The sequence below is a fragment of the Epinephelus moara genome, chromosome 21 (genome assembly GCF_006386435.1).
Source record: "Epinephelus moara isolate mb chromosome 21, YSFRI_EMoa_1.0, whole genome shotgun sequence".
Lineage (NCBI taxonomy): Eukaryota > Metazoa > Chordata > Actinopteri > Perciformes > Serranidae > Epinephelus > Epinephelus moara.
Genome location: NC_065526.1, coordinates 255,722 through 273,853, shown reverse-complemented (window position 1 = coordinate 273,853; position 18,132 = coordinate 255,722). Strand labels below are relative to the sequence as shown.

At 44.5% G+C, this 18,132-nt stretch overlaps 3 protein-coding genes and 1 long non-coding RNA gene across 6 annotated transcripts in view; 3 read left to right on the top strand and 1 right to left on the bottom strand.

Moving 5' to 3' along the window:
* The window catches only part of cdyl (chromodomain protein, Y-like), a 12,064-nt gene extending 7,873 nt beyond the window's left edge, over positions 1-4,191 (top strand). The window contains exons 6-7 of the mRNA XM_050074568.1: positions 2,764-2,907; positions 3,034-4,191. Of these exons, the coding sequence (XP_049930525.1) occupies positions 2,764-2,907; positions 3,034-3,192 (303 nt within the window). The 3' untranslated portion in view covers positions 3,193-4,191. The remainder of the gene's footprint in view (positions 1-2,763; positions 2,908-3,033) is intronic.
* Positions 12-2,240, top strand: LOC126408845 (uncharacterized). Its single transcript, XR_007571965.1, has 3 exons — positions 12-666; positions 787-1,493; positions 1,642-2,240. It is a non-coding gene; the product is annotated as an uncharacterized LOC126408845 (long non-coding RNA).
* Positions 4,192-5,681: 1,490 nt separating the features above from the next.
* On the bottom strand, positions 5,682-13,254 carry rpp40 (ribonuclease P/MRP 40 subunit). The gene is made up of 8 exons (XM_050074572.1): positions 12,968-13,254; positions 9,381-9,525; positions 9,000-9,068; positions 8,813-8,908; positions 8,522-8,644; positions 6,397-6,577; positions 6,108-6,242; positions 5,682-6,028 (listed from the first exon to the last, which is right to left on the bottom strand). The coding sequence occupies exons 1-8, from the start codon at positions 13,082-13,084 to the stop codon at positions 5,830-5,832; spliced, it is 1,065 nt and encodes a 354-aa protein (XP_049930529.1). The 5' UTR covers positions 13,085-13,254; the 3' UTR covers positions 5,682-5,829.
* Positions 13,255-13,471: 217 nt separating this feature from the next.
* riok1 (RIO kinase 1 (yeast)) overlaps positions 13,472-18,132 on the top strand; it is a 7,626-nt gene continuing 2,965 nt past the window's right edge. For 2 of the 3 annotated variants that reach the window (XM_050074570.1, XM_050074569.1), the window contains exons 1-9: positions 13,472-13,659; positions 15,159-15,372; positions 15,662-15,749; positions 15,906-15,975; positions 16,061-16,103; positions 16,416-16,508; positions 16,869-16,981; positions 17,339-17,419; positions 17,809-17,895. In XM_050074570.1, the coding sequence (XP_049930527.1) occupies positions 13,607-13,659; positions 15,159-15,372; positions 15,662-15,749; positions 15,906-15,975; positions 16,061-16,103; positions 16,416-16,508; positions 16,869-16,981; positions 17,339-17,419; positions 17,809-17,895 (842 nt within the window). In that variant the 5' untranslated portion in view covers positions 13,472-13,606. The remainder of the gene's footprint in view (positions 13,660-15,158; positions 15,373-15,661; positions 15,750-15,905; positions 15,976-16,060; positions 16,104-16,415; positions 16,509-16,868; positions 16,982-17,338; positions 17,420-17,808; positions 17,896-18,132) is intronic. The other variant, XM_050074571.1, reaches the window with a different exon arrangement.

The following is an 18,132-nucleotide window of genomic DNA, read 5'->3' as shown; positions in this document are numbered from 1 at the left end:
GCTAAGTTAAAATGTTCCATAGTGTTCCAGGCTGAGTTAAAATGTTCCATAGTGTTCCAGGCTAAGTTATAATGTTCCATAGTCTTCCAGGCTAACTAAAATTGTTCCGTTCTGTTCCAGGCTGAGTTAAAATGTTCCATAGTGCTCCAGGCTAAGTTGTAATGTTCCATAGTGTTCCAGGCTAAGTTATAATGTTCCTTTCTGTGACAGGCTAACTTAAATTGTTCCGTTCTGTTCCGGGCTAAGTTAAAGTTATAATGTTCCATAGTGTTCCAGGCTAAGTTAAAATGTTCCATAGTGTTCCAGGCTAAGTCATAATGTTCCGTTCTGTTCCAGGCTAACTTAAATTGTTCCGTTCTGTTCTGGGCTAAGTTAAAATGTTCCATAGTGTTCCAGGCTAAGTTATAATGTTCCATTGTGTTCCAGGCTAAGTTGTAATGTTCCATAGTGTTCCAGGCTAAGTTATAATGTGTCGTTCTTTTCCAGGCTAACTTAAATTGTTCCGTTCTGTTCCGGGCTAAGTTAAAATGTTCCATAGTGTTCCAGGCTAAGTTAAATTGTTCCGTTCTGTTCCAGGCTAACGTGTAGTATTGCGTTGTGTTCCAGGCTAACTTGTAATATTCCGTTGTGTTCCAGGCCGACTTCAAATGTTCTGTAGTGTTCCAGGTTAAGTTAAATTGCTCCGTTCTGTTCCAGGCTAACTTGTAATATTCCGTTGTGTTCCAGGCTAACTTGTAATGTTCAGCTGTGTTCCAGGCTGACTTCAAATGTTCTGTAGTGTTCCAGGCTAAGTTAAATTGCTCCGTTCTGTTCCAGGCTAACGTGTAATATTCTGTTGTGTTCCAGGCTAACTTGTAATGTAATGTTCTTCAAATGTTCTGTAGTGTTCCAGGTTAAGTTAAAATGTTCCATAGTGTTCCAGGTAAAGTTATAATGTCCCGTTGTGTTCCAGGCTAAGTTGTGAAGTTCTGTTGCGTTCCAGGCTAAGTTGTAATGTTCCGTTCTGTTCCAGGCTAAGTTGTAATGTTCCGTTCTGTTACAGGCTAAGTTGTAATGTCCCGTTCTGTTCCAGGCTAAGTTAAAATGTTCCATAGTGTTCCAGGCTAAATTAAAATATTCCATAGTGTTCCAGGCTAAGTTGTAATGTTCCGTTCTGTTTTGAGGTTAAGTTAAATTGTTCCGTTCTGTTTTGAGGCTAAGTTAAAATGTTCCGTTCTGTTCCAGGCTAAGTCAAAATGTTAGTTCTGTTCCAGGGTAAGTTAAATTGTTCCGTTCTGTTTTGAGGCTAAGTTAAAATGTTCCGTTCTTTTCCAGGCTAAGTTAAAATGTTAGTTCTGTTCCAGGCTAAGTTAAAATGTTCCATAGTGTTCCAGGCTAAGTTGTAATGTTCTGTTGTGTTCCAGGCTAAGTTAAATTGTTCCGTTCTGTTCCAGACTAAGTTGTAATGTTCTGTTGTGTTCCAGGCTAAGTTAAATTGTCGTGTTGTGTTCCAGGTTAAGTTAAAATGTTCCATAGTGTTCCAGGCTAAATTAAAATGTTCCATAGTGTTCCACGCTACGTTGAAGTGTTCAGTTGTGTTCCAGGCTAAGTTAAAATGTTCTGTAGTGTTCCAGGCTGTTAAAATGTTCCATAGTGTTCCAGGCTAAGTTAAAATGTTCCATAGTGTTCCAGGCTAAATTAAAATGTTCCATAGTGTTCCAGGCTAAATTAAAATAATCCATAGTGTTCCAGGCTAAGTTGTAATGTTCCGTTGTGTTTCAGGCTAAGTTGTAATGTTCTGTTGTGTTTCAGGCTAAGTTGTAATGTTCCGTTCTGTTCCAGGCTAAGTTAAAATGTTCCATAGTGTTCCAGGCTAAATTAAAATATTCCATAGTGTTCCAGGCTAAGTTCTAATGTTCCGTTGTGTTCCAGGTCAACTTCAAATGTTCCATAGTGCTCCAGGCTAAGGTGTTATGTTCCGTTCTGTTTTGAGGCTAAGTCGTAATGTTCCGTTCTGTTCCAGGCTAAGTTAAATTGTTCCGTTCTGTTTTGAGGCTAAGTTGTAATGTTCCGTTCTGTTCCAGGTTAAGTCGTAATGTTCAGTTTTGTTCCAGGCTAAGTTAAATTGTTCCGTTCTGTTCCAGGCTAAGTTGCAATGTTCCATTGTTTTCCAGGCTAAGTTGTAATATTCCGTTGTGTTCCAGGCTAAGTTGTAATATTCCGTTGTGTTCCAGGCTAAGTTAAATTGTTCCGTTCTGTTCCAGGCTGTTCCAGGCTAAGTTAAATTGTTCCGTTCTGTTCCAGGCTAAGTTGCAATGTTCCATTGTTTTCCAGGCTAAGTTGTAATATTCCGTTGTGTTCCAGGCTAAGTTAAAATGTTCTGTTGTGTTCCAGGCTAAGTTGTAATGTTCCGTTCTGTTCCAGGCTAACTTGTAATGTTCAGCTGTGTTCCAGGCCGACTTCAAATGTTCTGTAGTGTTCCAGGCTAAGTTAAATTGTTCCGTTCTGTTCCAGGCTAAGTTGTAATGTTCTGTTCTGTTCCAGGCTAAGTTGTAATGTTCTGTTGTGTTCCAGGCTAAGTTAAAATGTTCTGTTTTGTTCCAGGCTAAGTTGTAATGTTCCGTTCTGATCCAGGCTAACTTGTAATGTTCTGGTGTGTTCCAGGCCGACTTCAAATGTTCTGTTGTGTTCCAGGCTAAGTTGTAATGTTCCGTTGTGTTCCAGGCTAAGTTAAAATGTTCTGTCGTGTTCCAGGCTCAGTTAAAATGTTCCGTTGTGTTCCAGGCTAACGAGCTGCTGCTGAGTGGCAGGAAGTTGACGGCTCAGGAGGCGTGTTCTAAAGGTTTGGTATCTCAGGTTCTGTGGCCGGGAACCTTCACACAGGAAGTGATGCTCCGGGTCAAAGAGCTGGTGATGGTCGACTCACTGGTGAGTAACAAACACAGCCGCAGAAAATTGTGTGTGTACACACCACACACACACAGCGACACACTGTGACCTCTGCTTCAGTGTTAAGTATCTGTTCATGTCTCGGTTCCACTTCCCGTCCTGCAGGTTCTGCGGGAGTCCAAAGCCCTGATGAGGAACACCAGTCGCAGTGCTCTGGAGCAAGCTAATGAGCGCGAATGTGAAGCTCTGAAGAGAGTCTGGGGCTCATCGCAGGGAACCGACTCCATCTTGCAGTACCTGCAGAGGGGAACCGAGCTCTGCTAGAACCTGGACCTGGAGCGGCAGCAGGACTGTTCTCCTGACTCCGCAATGACTCAGCAGATTCTGAACTGGACAGCAAACACTGAACGTTTCTTCCTTTTGTTGTAAACATTTAAATTATAATTTCATTAGAACATTTGTGTAGTTCTCTGGTTCTCACTGTTCTCTGCAGGCTCACCTGTGGGGTTCCACAGGTGGGGTTCCACAGGGTCCTATCTTGGTCCCTCTGTTGTGATAACATCAGGACATGTTGGACGGATCATCACAGGTTTGTTTTCATGTCTAATGTTCCTGCTAGACCAGACTGAGGGCGTCTAAGAACCCACAGTTTGAACGGAACCTGAACAGACATGCTCAGGGTTTAAACAGCTTGACGTCAGAGGGCATATTTCTACTGGACACTGATAAAGGAGGAAGTACATGATGCTAAGCTAGGCTAACAGTGGTGGATTCTGTCTGCACTCAGAGACTAAAACGTAACTCTGATGGAGAACCAGAGGGTTTATAATGTTGGACTGTTCCTTTAAATGGAGGTGACCTTTGACCTTCATTTCCTCTAATGAAATCCTATGTGGAGGAATAAACAGGAAGGGGAGCCTGGGCTAAAACAGGAAGTGAACTAGCAGTGACCTTCCCGTTTGTGGCGGTGGATCATTAGACAATGTTTGCTCCTGCAGCGGCCTCCTCAGGACAGACTAGGACAGACACAGCGTCAGCCTGCAGGGGGCGCTCACACCGCTTTTAATCATGTTTACTGGTGAATTATGGGTACATACTGACACCTGAGAGGTTTTATGTGTGTGGGCGTGGCTTGTTCAGGTGACCATGTGATCAGGTAAGCTGATCCCAGTCCAGGGTCTGAACAGGACCAGAATTTGAACAGAACCAGGATCTGGACAGGACCTGGACCTGAGCAGGTTCTGTCAGATTTCTGATTTCGGTTCATTATTTCATGTAAAAACAAATGAATCCAAATTAAAAGTATTTTGTTTGTTACAGTAACACGTTTGCTCTGTCACTCACTTCCTGTCTTCCTTATTTCAGCGCAGCCAATCACATCCTGTGTGTAGTGACATCATCAATGTATCATAAAGTAGAATGAGCCAATCAGCAGCTTCAACACAAATAACATAATCCCAGCATTCTCTCGTCCTGTGTGGTGTGACACCAGTGCCATCTTGTCTTGTCTCCAGTCTCGATGCTAAGCTAACACACTCACACTCAGTGTACAGAGATGAGATGAGAACATTGTGAGGATCTCCTCCTGTCTCAGTCTCAACATGTCAGGAACAGATACTCTGCAGCGTTCTTCAGGTCTGAGACCTGAAAACTCTTAATGCAGATCAGTTTCTCTGACGTTCATCACCAGGAAGAACTCTGGAGGAACCATGGAGGAAGTCTGGAGGAACCCTAGAGGAACTCTGAAGGAACCCTAGAGGAACCATGGAGGAACTCTGAAGGAACCCTAGAGGAACCACCTAGAGGAACCATGGAGGAACTCTGAAGGAACCCTAGAGGAACCATGGAGGAACTCTGAAGGAACTCTGGAGGAACCCTAGAGGAACTCTGAAGGAACTCTGGAGGAACTCCGAGGACAGAAGCTTTGTGAGCAGAAGCTGACTCTCAGAGAAACAGAAGAGGATTTAAGTTGATCCGTCACTTATCAGCTCAGAGTTTTGATTTAACAGCTTCAGTCTGAGGTGAAGACGGACGAACGGTTTTACGAAGAACACTGATCAGCTTCAGTCTGAGATGACGGCCCTTCATCATGTTCAGTTACAGTAAAACTTTTTGAATCTACCATAAAATAATAACTGGGTAATGAGAGGCTGAGAGAAGGACACACTGATGCTAACAGGCTAACAGATCAGCTGGTGGAGGATCGGAGCTAACGGCTAGTGTAGCTTAGCTGACAGTTAGCTTGTTTTAACTTGGCGTCCCAGTTAGCTTCACGGCTTCTGTCCGGTGTGAATCCTCTGACGTGCTGCTGTTAGCCGGGCTGTTAACTGAGCTGCTAATTGACAGCTACCTGCTCGGCTAACAGCTGTCAGCTGCCTGGTGGTAAGCTGGACAGACAGCCGAAGAAACCCCAAAACCCAGTCTGAAGTTGCTGCTGTTTATTTTCTTTAGTATGAAAAATCAACATTAATATTTAGTGACATTAAAAATAAACAAACTCTGTTAACAGCAGCATTTTAATTGTAACCATCTCCTGTGTTTAAGGACTGCAGTACAACACATTTAAAAAAAAAATACTGTTTCAACAAATATTTATCAGATATTGTGTCATCTGATAACAGATGACCCATTTATGAGTTATAACAAAACATCATTTATAATTAATTAATAAAAAATATCAGGAAAAACAGATGAATAAAAACAGTTTTCTTTTGAAGAGGAAACTCAGAATCAACTAAAGATTTGTTTTCCGGTCAGGGATGACCACAGGTGAGGTCAAAGAGGACACGTGAGGTCAAAGAGGACAGGTGAGGTCACAGAGGACACGTGAGGTCAAAGAGGACAGGTAAGGTCAAAGCGGACAGTTGAGGTCACAGAGGACACGAGGTCAAAGGACAGGTGAGGTCAAAGAGGACACATGAGGTCAAAGAGGACAGGTGACGTCAAAGAGGACAGGTGAGGTCACCGAGGACAGGTGTCATGTGCTCCTGTAGCCAGGTGCAGGTGGTAGGTGTGGTCATGGAACATCAGCAGACTGTAGAAGTTCTCTCCTCCTCTCAGGACACCGTGTTCAGCGCCTCCCCACGACACCGGACTGTCAACAAAACCGTGAACCGTCAGCGCTGCCCAGGACTCCAACCGAGGCTGCTCCAGGTGACATCTGCAGAACACATACAACCAACGAGTTCAACACAACATGTGACACGACCTGAAACACATCTCTTAACTTCTCTGCTGACCTGATCTGCTCAATGAGGCGGTGGACGTCTTGTGGAAGCAGCAGTCCAACGACGGAGACACTCAGAGCTTGACTCAGTGTCGTCTTTGGCTCAGGACAGACCAGTGAGGACAGGAAGCTGCTAGATGAGTTGTCACTGACACCACAGAAGAAGAGAAGAGGCGTTCAAGTGTTTGAGCAGGAATAAAGACAGATAGGTGGAGACACGTTACAGAGGACAGCAGGTCACATGACAACTGTTCACAGAGCTGCTAACATAAGACAAGTCGTCATGGCGTCCGCCCTCTCACCAGCTGACGTGGGCGTCCACGGCTCCGAGCCACTCCAGGAAGCGGTGAGGGTCACATGACTGCAGGTCAGAGGTCAGCAAGGCGGGGCAGGAAAGGTCTGTGAGAGTGCAGCTGCTGATCTCAGGTCTGTGCTCTGACCAATCATATCGAGACAGGAGAGCCTGCAGAGAGGCTCCGCCCCCTACAAAACACACAGCAGGGGCTTATGGGTAATACACAGGCTGATGAAATCACTGCTAGGTGTGGTCACAGGTGTGACTCTTTAGGTCATCGCACAGAAGGTTCTGGAGAGTCAAGTCCTGAGATTGATGATACAGAAACATTGAACCACAGATACATGTTGGTTCAATGTTTGATGATGGGAGGACAAATCTGAATCTGGTAATTAGTGTAACTGTGATGTAACGTTCAGAGTTGACTAAATGGGTCCTCACTTCTGTCTGAAGGAACAAAACAAACACTTTACAGACAGAGCTGCCACGACTTCATGTTTACACAGAACCAAAGAACCCACTGCGCTGTCCGCGATGTGTGACCTGTTCGGGGAGACATACAGGGAGAGTGTTGCACCTGCTGCCTCCCTGTCTACCCTTTTTGAAGAAGAGATGAAACGTTACCAGAATGAGACACCACTACGAGCCGACCAGGATCCACTCTTGTGGTGGAAAACTACGCACTGAAGTATCCAAACATTGCTCACATAGCGAGGCAGAAGTTGATCATACCTGACACTTCAGTGAGGTCAGAACGGGTGTTTTCATCCAAGTGTCACATATTCATATTGCGTCAGCAATAAGCATCTTATTTTTTGTGTTTAAAAAAAAAATAAATAAATAAATAAATTCGAAAATATTCGAACTTAATTTCATGGTGCATTTGACAGCCCTAGTCCTTATGACCCTCACAGCTGATCAGGAAAAACTCCCCAAAAACACCTTTAATGGAAAAAAAACGGTAGAAACCTCAGGAAGAGCAACTGAGGAGGGATCCCTCTTCCAGGACGGACAGACGTGCAATAGATGTCGTACAGAACAGATCAACATAATAAATCAACAGTAATCCGTATGACACAATGAGACAGAGAGAGAGAGACAAGCCCCTTTTACACTGCCAGATTTTCCGCAAATGTTGGGCCATTTTGCTGGCAAGCTGCGAGCGTTTAGACACAGAGCCGGATTGGCAAGTTGATCCGAGGTGCCCAATTTTTCGCCTCGTAGGGTAGACATATTGGTGGAATATGGTGTTCTTCCTTCTTTGAGTTAGCCGCTAACTGCCAATAGCTGCTGTTCTTCCTTATTTGAGTTAGCCGCTAACAGCTGCTGTTCTTCCTTCTTTGAGTTAGCCGCTAACTGCCAGTAGCTGCTGTTCTTCCTCTTTGAGTTAGCTGCTAACTGCCAACAGCTGCTGTTCTTCCTCTTTGAGTTAGCCGCTAACTGCTAACAGCTGCTGTTCTTCCTCTTTGAGTTAGCCGCTAACTGCTAACAGCTGCTGGTCTTCCTCTTTGAGTTAGCCGCTAACTGCTAACAGCTGCTGTTCTTCCTCTTTGAGGTAGCCGCTAACTGCTATCAGCTGCTGTTCTTCCTCTTTGAGTTAGCCGCTAACTGCTAACAGCTGCTGTTCTTCCTCTTTGAGTTGGCCGCTAACTGCTAACAGCTGCTGGTCCTTCTCTTTGAGTTAGCCGCTAACTGCTATCAGCTGCTGTTCTTCTTTGAGTTAGCTGCTAACTGCTACTTTTTAAATCTCTGCGGTGTGTCGTACACAGAACACGGATAAACATCACACCCGTCCTGTCCTGCTGTCTGTCCTGTTTATACAGACGTTGTGTCTGTGCTGTTCCCTCCTCTACTGCCTTACAAGTGAAACAATCTCTTTCCCTCCATTCTGTGATTTGATCTTTTCTACAGGTCAGTGAGGTGGAATAACAATGTTAAACTCCCACCTTGAAGAGGTGGAGCAAAAGGGGCTAAAGATTATTGTTTGTGCACTCCAACAGAAGGTCAATAAATCATGATGGGATTCAACCACTCTCATGTAGCTTAGCTAAAGCTAGCTGTGGCTAAAGCTAATGTGTAGTCGCCGGGATTTGGCTCTGTGGTGTGTCATGGGTAACACAGGTGTGTCTCACCTGGATGATGTGACAGCAGGAAGTCAGTCCTCAGGTTAAGTCGTGACTTCAGGCCTGCGATGAGTCTCTGATGGCCCCGCCCACCAGGGGCCATGCTGCTGTGCGTCAGATCAACTGTCACCACTGGAACACAGATAATCATGTTTCACAAACCTGTTTCTATGATGAGCTGACAGATGCTCAGGTTCACCTGGTTCAACATTTATTCTATTGTTTCACATCATCATGAACTCATGCCAGAGCAGACATGACATCGCTGATGTCACTGTGATGTCACTGTGCTCTTCAGACCGTATCTGCGGTTGGTTCTGTGGTTGAATCTGGACGGTTTCCCTTCGACTCCCAGCAGCTCAAACGAGTCTTTGTCCAGAGACAGAGTCAGGTGACCTGCAGGCGGACAGACAGATGGATGGACAGCCTGGGTCAGACACCTGTACGTGACATCATGTGACCACTGATGACATCACACAGGATTTACCGTTGGGCATCAGAGCGACAGAGTTGTCTTCATCGAGCCTCGTCTTGTAGGACAGACCGGACACTCGTCCTGCGCGCACGCACACGCACACGCACACGCACACGCACACGCACACGCACACAGTTTATTCTGTTTATACTGACACATCACTGATCAGCTGTGAGGGTCATAAGGACAGAGGGATGTTGTATGCTGTAAAGCCTCTGAGGCAAATTGTGATTTGTGATATTGGGCTTTATAAATAAAATTGAATTGAAAATTGAATCACTTCCTGTTTCAAATTAATAGTGTACAGGTGTGTGTCAGGTGTACAGGTGTGTGTCAGGTGTGTGTCAGGTGTACAGGTGTGTGTCAGGTGTGTGTCAGGTATACAGGAGTTACCTTGGTACACGGCGGCCTCCAGGAAGTGTTTGTCCAGCAGTTCGTACGTGGGTAGGTCCCTGATCAGGTAGAAACTGTTGAAACTGTTGAATGCAGCGTCCAGGTGAGAGGGGGCGGAGCTACACTCTGGCAGCAGCACAGACACCTGCACAGGTAAAACAAAGGGCTCACTACACAACAGAAACACACCTGAGGTCACACAAACAGGAGTCACTTCCTGTTTATTTAACAGTTGAGGGCGGAGCTAGGACGCGAGGAAGAGACGCAAGTGAGGGAAACGTGCATGCGAGATTTGGTAATGGGATGAACCTCTTCTTTGAGAGGAATTTGAAGGATGCATGTGTGGATCCTCTGCAGGTATAAAATCCCCACAATGCTTTGCACATGATGAGATTTAGTGTTTAAATCATTCACAGCAGAGATGGAGTGCTAACTGAATGACGGTGAGAGCGGCCACAGTAAAGACATGAGCATATCCTGCAGGTCAAAGCATCGCTCTTATGTTTTCAGGTGAACCTATTTCAGAGGATTACCTGGCGGTATAATGTACAATTGGCGCAGTCAGCCGTTTGAGAGCAGCGCAGCTCATCAGATCAGATCTATTCATGTTATTAAGTTAAGTAAAGTTCCACTGATTGTCACACACCTGAGTGTGTGAAATTTGTTCTCCGCATTTGACCCATCCCCTGAGGGAGCGGTGAGCAGTTGCGGTGCTGCACGCGGGAATCATGTGGTGATGTAACCCCTCCCAGTTCAAACCCCTGATGCTGAGTGCCAAGCAGGGACACAATGGGTTAATGATGATCACAAGGACACCTGTCAGTCTGTCCCAGAGAATGAGAGGAAGGACTCTTGTCTCTGTGGGAAGGATCCATGGGTCCGTCCCAAGTCTTTTAAATTACTGATAGTGCTACTGCTAGCCGACCTTGCTAGCTGTTTAGCCCCTCCCACCTAGGAAAAAATGCGAGGAGCTAGCGCTAGGAGCGATGAGCGAGCATTGTCGGTTTAAGAGACATGAGACGGCCTTACTCTGAAGCGTCACGTGAAGCGACGTCCAGTCCTGATGACGGCGGCACAACTGGATCTGCTGCATAACGGAGCCAGCGTTTGGCGTACATCCCAAGTCACATTATATTCGCTGATCAAAGCCGTAGTCTTGCAGGAAATATCATCAACGTTACTCTTTGTAGTCACGTGAATTACAGCGTTTCATTGCAGAGAATGCATGTAACGGGTACTACTTGCGCTGTTTCTCCGCCATCTCGTTCAAATGAGCCAGATAAAGGGGACGGGTATTTATACGTCATGGCCTCAAGCTGAAAAAGACTTCCTGTTAGGAACCTCTCGACCATCCTAGCTCATAGCTGCTTAAAGCTTGCTGCTAGCTCCTCGCTGCACAAATAAGAGACTTGGGACGGCCTAGAAGATGGCGGACCTCGAACGACTTCCGGTTCAAGCGAGGAGCTAGCAGTAGCCCCAAAGGGCATGGATACCAAGAGGCGAGGCTTTCTTAAAAGAGACATCTATTCCAATTAAAAATAAAGAATACTGTGAGGTTATCCAGGCAATCCCATCAGGAATGAAATTATTAATGGAATCTCATCTGAAATATCAGACATGTGCAAGAATATTACCCGAACTATCGTTACTTTCTGCCAAGTTAACCGATGCCAAGTGCACCAACAAACTAATAAGAAATTCATTAACTAACCAATTTAAAATAACCCCAAGAGGAAAGGCATTTTGGAACTCGCAAATACAACCAATCAACTGGAAAAAAGTTTGGTCTACACCATTTCAATTCTGTATCTCCAACAAAATCAGAGAAATACACTTTAAAATACTGCATAACATCTATCCCTGCAATAGCATCATCTCAAAATTTGCCAGTATTGATAACACCTGTGCTTTCTGTGGAACTGAAAATGAAACCACTATTCATCTTTTTTATTTTTGCCAATACTCACTAGAATTATGGGAAAACATTGCTGCTGTAATTTCTGCCAAGAGTAGGTATCCTGTCAATTTCACTGCTAAAGACATCATAGCATCTGCCGAGACAAAGAGCAACTTAGTCAACCATATCACTAATCTGCTTATGTTAATAGGAAAATATCACATCCATAAAGCCAAATTCGCTAAAACACTCCCCAAAATAAATGTTTTCCTAGCTGAAGTAAACCTGTATATGGAATCGCTAAGAAATATGGAAAACAAAAAAAGCAACAGAACCTTACAATACTACGGTGACATGTTTTTCTGAACTCCGAAAGGTAATGTGATAAATGCTGGAGTTATCTATTAGTTAATGTTTTCCAGATTCTATCGATATGTTTGAGCGTATTTTATGTTTAAACTTTTATGCACTGTCGTGTTGTTTTGTTTTTCTCCTACACGAAAGTTTGGTCTAAAATTGAATATATATTTAAGGTTCACATGGAGGTACTATTGTTCTATGGTTATAGGTATGAAATGGAACTGAAAACATAACATGAATGCTTTGTAACTGAAAAAAAAAACAAAAAAAAAAAACCAAGAGGCGAGGCTCAATAGAACGCCCCATAGCAACAGACTTGCCCATGGTTTCATCCTACCGCCGCCATTTTGGACTGTCAGCAGACCGCAGCAGACGCGCTTTGCATACAAAAACACACAGACAAACTTAAGTATATCGCTATTAATTATGCTTACAATGCTACTCACCTCGTGATAGCTTGGTCACAGCTGCTTTTTCACGTTTTTGTAAAGCAAAATATAGACTTTAAAAAAAACAAAACGAGGAAAAATGGCCTAGATGGCATCTCTACATATTACATCCACTTATGGGAAGATTAACTTCATTACTCCTTCAAAATCATCCCATAAGCCAATCAACCAAAAATAAAAAAAAACAAAAAAAAAATCAATATTTTAACTAGAAACACATTAATGGCGACGTCACATAAAAAAAAATCAATATTTTAACTAGAAACACATTAATGGCGACGTCACATACTCAGGAATAAAGATTTATTTACAGTTTGTACAGTAAGGGGACAGTAATAATAATAATAATAATAATAATATATATATATATATATATATGTATACACACACACACACACACACTCACATATATATATATATTAAATTGATATTAAAACACTTTAGTTGTTGCAGTTAATTACACTACACTGTTTTCTTTTACTTTTTTTCTCCTCTCTCCTTGACATCTTGCATGTTGTCTGGGCGCAACAGTCCAAAATGGCGGCAGCGCTAACGCAACGCACCTAGTGGCTGTTGTCAAAAATTCAACGGAGCTTCGCCTCTTGGTATCCATGCTCTTTGGTAGCACTATAAAAATGAGAGACTTGGGACGCAGCCTTAGACTCTGAGAAACACCCACTAAATTATGTCCCGATGACCTCAGGAACCGGAAGCCCTTTATTTTCTGTATTTAGACATTTACTGTGAAAGTCTGTGCCTAACATGTGTACACTCGGCTTGTTTCCTGTGTTCAGTCTGTTAGCATAATGTGATCTCCTCACGCTGTCGGCTCTCTAACCGAACGGCAACAGATGCTAACAGATGCTAACAGGCGGTGTTACCTTGTAGTTGAAGTGCAGCTGCTCCACCTGGGAGCTCAGCCGGTTCTTCTCGTGCTGAAAGCTGGACCGATCAGAGACCAGCAGAGTCCGGGGAGTCCGCTCCAGACCTGCCGACATCTTTAACACAACTTTATTAACACAACACTGATGTGACAGCACAGAGCTAACCACTGCTAACACGCTACAGCACACTTCCGGTCAGGGCTTTTCAAAATAGAAGCGACTGACTGCAGCAGCTGGATGAAAGACTTGAGTTCGTTTTTTTCAGTGTTCATGTGGTTTTAATATTTTGTCCTTAACTCAGTCTCAAGAATCCCTTAAAGCTAAACCGTGTCAGACACGAGCTCAGCAGCTGATACTTAAAGTACATCACTGTAATCTGGTTACTCTACGTACTGCAGTGAGTGACGTCAGTATCAAAGCTGACTGGATCCGGGTCATTACAGGCCAGCAGGGGGCAGCACTGAGCCGCGGTTCGCTAACAGACCCTCGTTCCTTGCCGTAGTTACATGTTCAGACCCGGAAGTGGAGAAAACACGTGACGCTGCTGTGTGAGGCTCGGTGAGCTGCTGTGGCACGGCTCGGATCACTTTGGACCGGTTCGGCTCTGGTTCAGTGTCTTTTTCGGTGTGTGACGTCATGTCGTCGGTGGACTGTGAACCTGGACAGTTTGATGACGCAGAGGAGGACAGGTGAGACAGTCCGCTGTGTCTGTGAGTGTGAGACAGTCACTGCCTGTGTCATCTTCATCATCTTCATCTTCATTATTGTTGTTGTTGTTGTTTTTCTCCTGCGTATGTTTGTTTTGTTGTTGTTGTTGTCTTGTTGTTATTTACTGGTGGAGTATTTCCTCTCAGTGTGATGAACGAAACAACGACACGAAACAACAATAATGTTTGACGTCACAGCTTGGTGACAGCTGATGAGAGTCTCAGTCTCAGCTGTGTTCAGTGTCATCAGACATGTCACTGTCTCACAGACACTTTGGCTCCATCTCATCACATATGAAGCTCCTCATTCCTTCATTCATTCATTCATTCATGGCTCTGATGATGTCACTCATCATGAACCGCCCCGCCTCTTTCACATGAACGCTCTCGTGGCTGATATGAGACTCAGAGCTGTGTCGTGACTGGTCATCAGACGGAGGGCAGATGAAGTAACCTCAGATCAGCTGATCGACTCTGACTGATGGATCTAACTGTGCGTTCACACCAAAAGCTGCCAGAGCTGCAAAATAGCTGAATTCGCTCTAGCAGTGCCGCTGGTAAAATATTTGTGGCAGCGAAAGCAGCTCAAGTCGCTCATGAGTCAAATTCTGAACGTTCGATTATGCTTCTTAATTTAAAGGAGCTGCAAAGCAGGTTACTGGCTGGAGCACAGAAATGTGACTTCCTGCATTTGCCTGAGAACAGAAACTTTAACGTTTGGACAATGAAAACAGGATAAAAAGTCTAAACAGGTCTGACATTAAATATTAAACACACACAGCCTGTGTTGTGTTCAGGCGTTGTCACGTAAATAACAAATTCCAGTACCTGAATACAGCGTAGCACAACACAGCAGCATGTCAAGTGGGCCGAACCCAAATCGAATATGAGCAAAGCCTTTGATTTGTTATGTTCACCCTCACACATTCACACGTTCATATGTTCACCCTCACACGTTCACATGTTCATATGTTCACCCTCACACGTTCACATGTTCATATGTTCACCCTCACATGTTCACATGTTCATATGTTCACCCTCACACGTTCATATGTTCACCCTCGCATGTTCACACGTTCATATGTTCACCCTCACACGTTCACATGTTCACCCTCACACATTCACATGTTCACCCTCACACGTTCACACATCCACATGTTCGCCCTCACACGTTCACATGTTCACCCTCACACGTTCACACATCCACATGTTCACCCTCACACGTTCACATGTTCACCCTCACACGTTCACACATCCACATGTTCACCCTCACACCATGTTCACCCTCACACGTTCACACATCCACATGTTCACCCTCACACGTTCACACGTTCACATGTTTACATGTTCACCCTCACACATCCACACATTCATATGTTCACCCTCACACGTTCACACATCCACATGTTCACCCTCACACGTTCACACGTTCGTTGTAACCACTGTCTGTGTGACGGTCCTCACTTCCTATTGTTGTTTAGTCTCTGCAGTGTCCAATCAGAGCTGTCGGCTGTGACCAGTCAGCTGAGTGATGTCACTCTGCAGCCTTCATCAGACCATCAGCAGGAAGAGGAGGAGGATGATGAAGATGAAGATGATGATGATGATGATGATGATGAGGAGGAGGAGTGGGCGTGGCGTTCATCAGGAGGAGATCTGACCAAAAGATACAACAGGACATCTCAGAGCTGTCAGGTCAGACCACTGCCAATCAAACACACACACACAGTAACACACACACACACACACACACACACACACACACACACACACAGGCTCGTGAGTCCAATCTGAGAGTTTTAGGGGGCGGAGCCAGTTTCTGTGGTGAGATGTGGAGGCGTACATGTCCCGTGATGAGCCACGCCCACCACAGGTGTCACTGACTTAAAGTTGGACACAGAGAGGACGTCCTTCCAGCAGGCGTCTGTCACACTGATTGATTATTGATGATTCTAATATTGATTTGTTTGTTTTTATTGATCAGTCCAACAGACAGAATCCATCCAATAAGACGCTGCCATCAACACCGTCTGACAAAGCTCTGAGGAAGTACGAACACAAGATCAACCTGGGTAACACACACACACACACACACACACACACACACACACACACACACTGCATTGATCAGTGATCATGTGTAAGGATCAATAACAGGCTTCAGTCATGTGATCAGAACAGTTATTGATGAGTTTAGCTGATAATCGTGCATATTGGTTTTGTTTTAGATAAACTGAAGTATGCCGACTCTGTGATCAATAAAGTGACAAGCATGCAGAGACAGAAAGACGCCGACACGTACGTCTGAACTCGCCTCACTGTTTGTGACATCACAGGTCATGTGATTGATGTGACTAATGCTCTGATTGGCTGCTGTCTGCAGGTACAGGGTGAAGGACAAATCAGATCGAGCCACGGTGGAACAGGTGAGCTGCAGGCTTTTATTTAGAAAGGGCCTGACAGGAAGTGAACGGCAACATGTAAAACATCTTGTCATCACTTCATCTGTCGTTTATTTTCTATTATTTATTAGTTATTGATTGATTGATGTTTGTAAACAACACAAACTAACAAACATTGTGATGTTTTCAACACGTCATCAGTAAATCTGATCACAGTTTCAGCTTCGTGCTGATTTGACACATAAAGTCCACAGGATCTGTCCCACTGATCGACAGAACTATTGATCCTCTGATCAACGATCAGTAAGTGCTGATCTTCTTCTGCTCCTCCTGCAGGTTTTAGATCCTCGAACTCGAATGATTCTGTTCAAGATGTTGAGTCGAGGAATCATCAGTGAGATCAACGGCTGCATCAGCACCGGGAAGGAGGTCAGACATCATTGATCACTGGTCGATATACTGATCGATACACTGATCAATACACTGATCTATACACTGATCAATACACTGATTAATACACTGGTCGATATACTGATCAATACACTGGTCTATACACTGATCTATACACTGATCGATACACTGGTCTATACACTGATCAATACACTGATCAATACACTGGTCTATACACTGATCTATACACTGATCAATACACTGGTCTATACACTGATCAATACACTGGTCGATACACTGATCGATACACTGATCAATACACTGGTCTATACACTGATCACTGAACTGGTTGATACACTGATCGATACGGGGAGCTCAGCTCTGTGTTGGTGTTTTCAGGCTAATGTTTATCACGCCAGCACGTCAGCAGGAGAGAACCGAGCCATCAAGATCTACAAGACCTCCATCCTGCTGTTTAAAGACCGAGACAAATACGTCAGCGGAGAATTCAGGTCAGTCACCACAGAAGAAGAGTTCAGGTCAGTCACCACAGAAGAAGAGTTCAGGTCAGTCACCACAGAAGAAGAAGAGTTCAGGTCAGTCACCACAGAAGAAGAAGAGTTCAGGTCAGTCACCACAGAAGAAGGAGAGTTCAGGTCAGTAGGAGGAGTAGGAGAACACAGGCTCCTCCCCCTCAGTACAAGTTTTAACTTTCGGTTGTCTCCAAAATAAAACAAAACACATCAGACACAGGCCAGTCAGTTTGAGTCAGTTTGAGTCACTTCCTGCAGATCATTATCATAATCAATAATCATCATTAGTCAGCTGTCCTCAGTCACCATGAGGCGCTTACACATTCTTCTGTTCAGGTTCCGTCACGGTTACTGTAAAGGCAACCCCAGGAAGATGGTGAGAACCTGGGCAGAGAAGGAGATGAGGAACCTCATCAGGTCAGAACCTTTCTACTGATGCATAGAACCCAGTAGAACCTGATGTGACTGACAGGTAGAACCCAGTAGAAGCTGACATAACTGACAGGTAGAACCCAGTAGAAGCTGATGTAACTGACAGGTAGAACCCAGTGGAACATGGAGTGACTGACATGTAGAACCCAGTGGAACCTGACGTGACTGATAGGTAGAACCCAGTAGAAGCTGACACAACTGACAGGTAGAACCCAGTGGAACCTGACGTGACTGACAGGTAGAACCCATAGAAGCTGACGTGACTGACAGGTAGAACCCAGTGTAACCTGACGTGACTGACATGTAGAACCCAGTGGAACTTGACGTGACTGACAGGTAGAACCCAGTGGAACCTGACTGTCTTTATGTTTCAGGCTGCAGACGGCAGGAATCCCAAGTCCACAACCTCTCCTGCTCAGAAGTCATGTTCTGCTGATGAGCTTCATCGGGAAAGACAACATGTAAGAACCAATCAGAATATTTGATCAAAACCGGTCACAGATGTTCACTGAATAATTATGATTCTCCTGCTATGTATTGATCACTCTGTGTATTGATCACTCTGTGTATTGATCACTGTGTGTATTGATCACTCTGTGTATTGATCCCTGTGTGTATTGATCACTCTGTGTATTGATCACTCTGTGTATTGATCCCTGTGTGCATTGATCACTCTGTGTATTGATCATCTGTGTATT

What these genes read in the sequence shown, in the direction of transcription:
- rpp40 (XM_050074572.1), bottom strand. Translation starts at nt 13,084, where the DNA reads ATGTCGGCAGGTCTGGAGCGGACTCCCCGGACTCTGCTGGTCTCTGAT. An exon ending in TGTCGCTCTGATGCCCAACG is followed by an intron (nt 8,909 to 8,999) that starts GTAAATCCTGTG and finishes GTCCGCCTGCAG; the next exon opens with GTCACCTGACTCTGTCTCTG. An exon ending in CGCCTCATTGAGCAGATCAG is followed by an intron (nt 6,029 to 6,107) that starts GTCAGCAGAGAA and finishes TGTGTTCTGCAG; the next exon opens with ATGTCACCTGGAGCAGCCTC.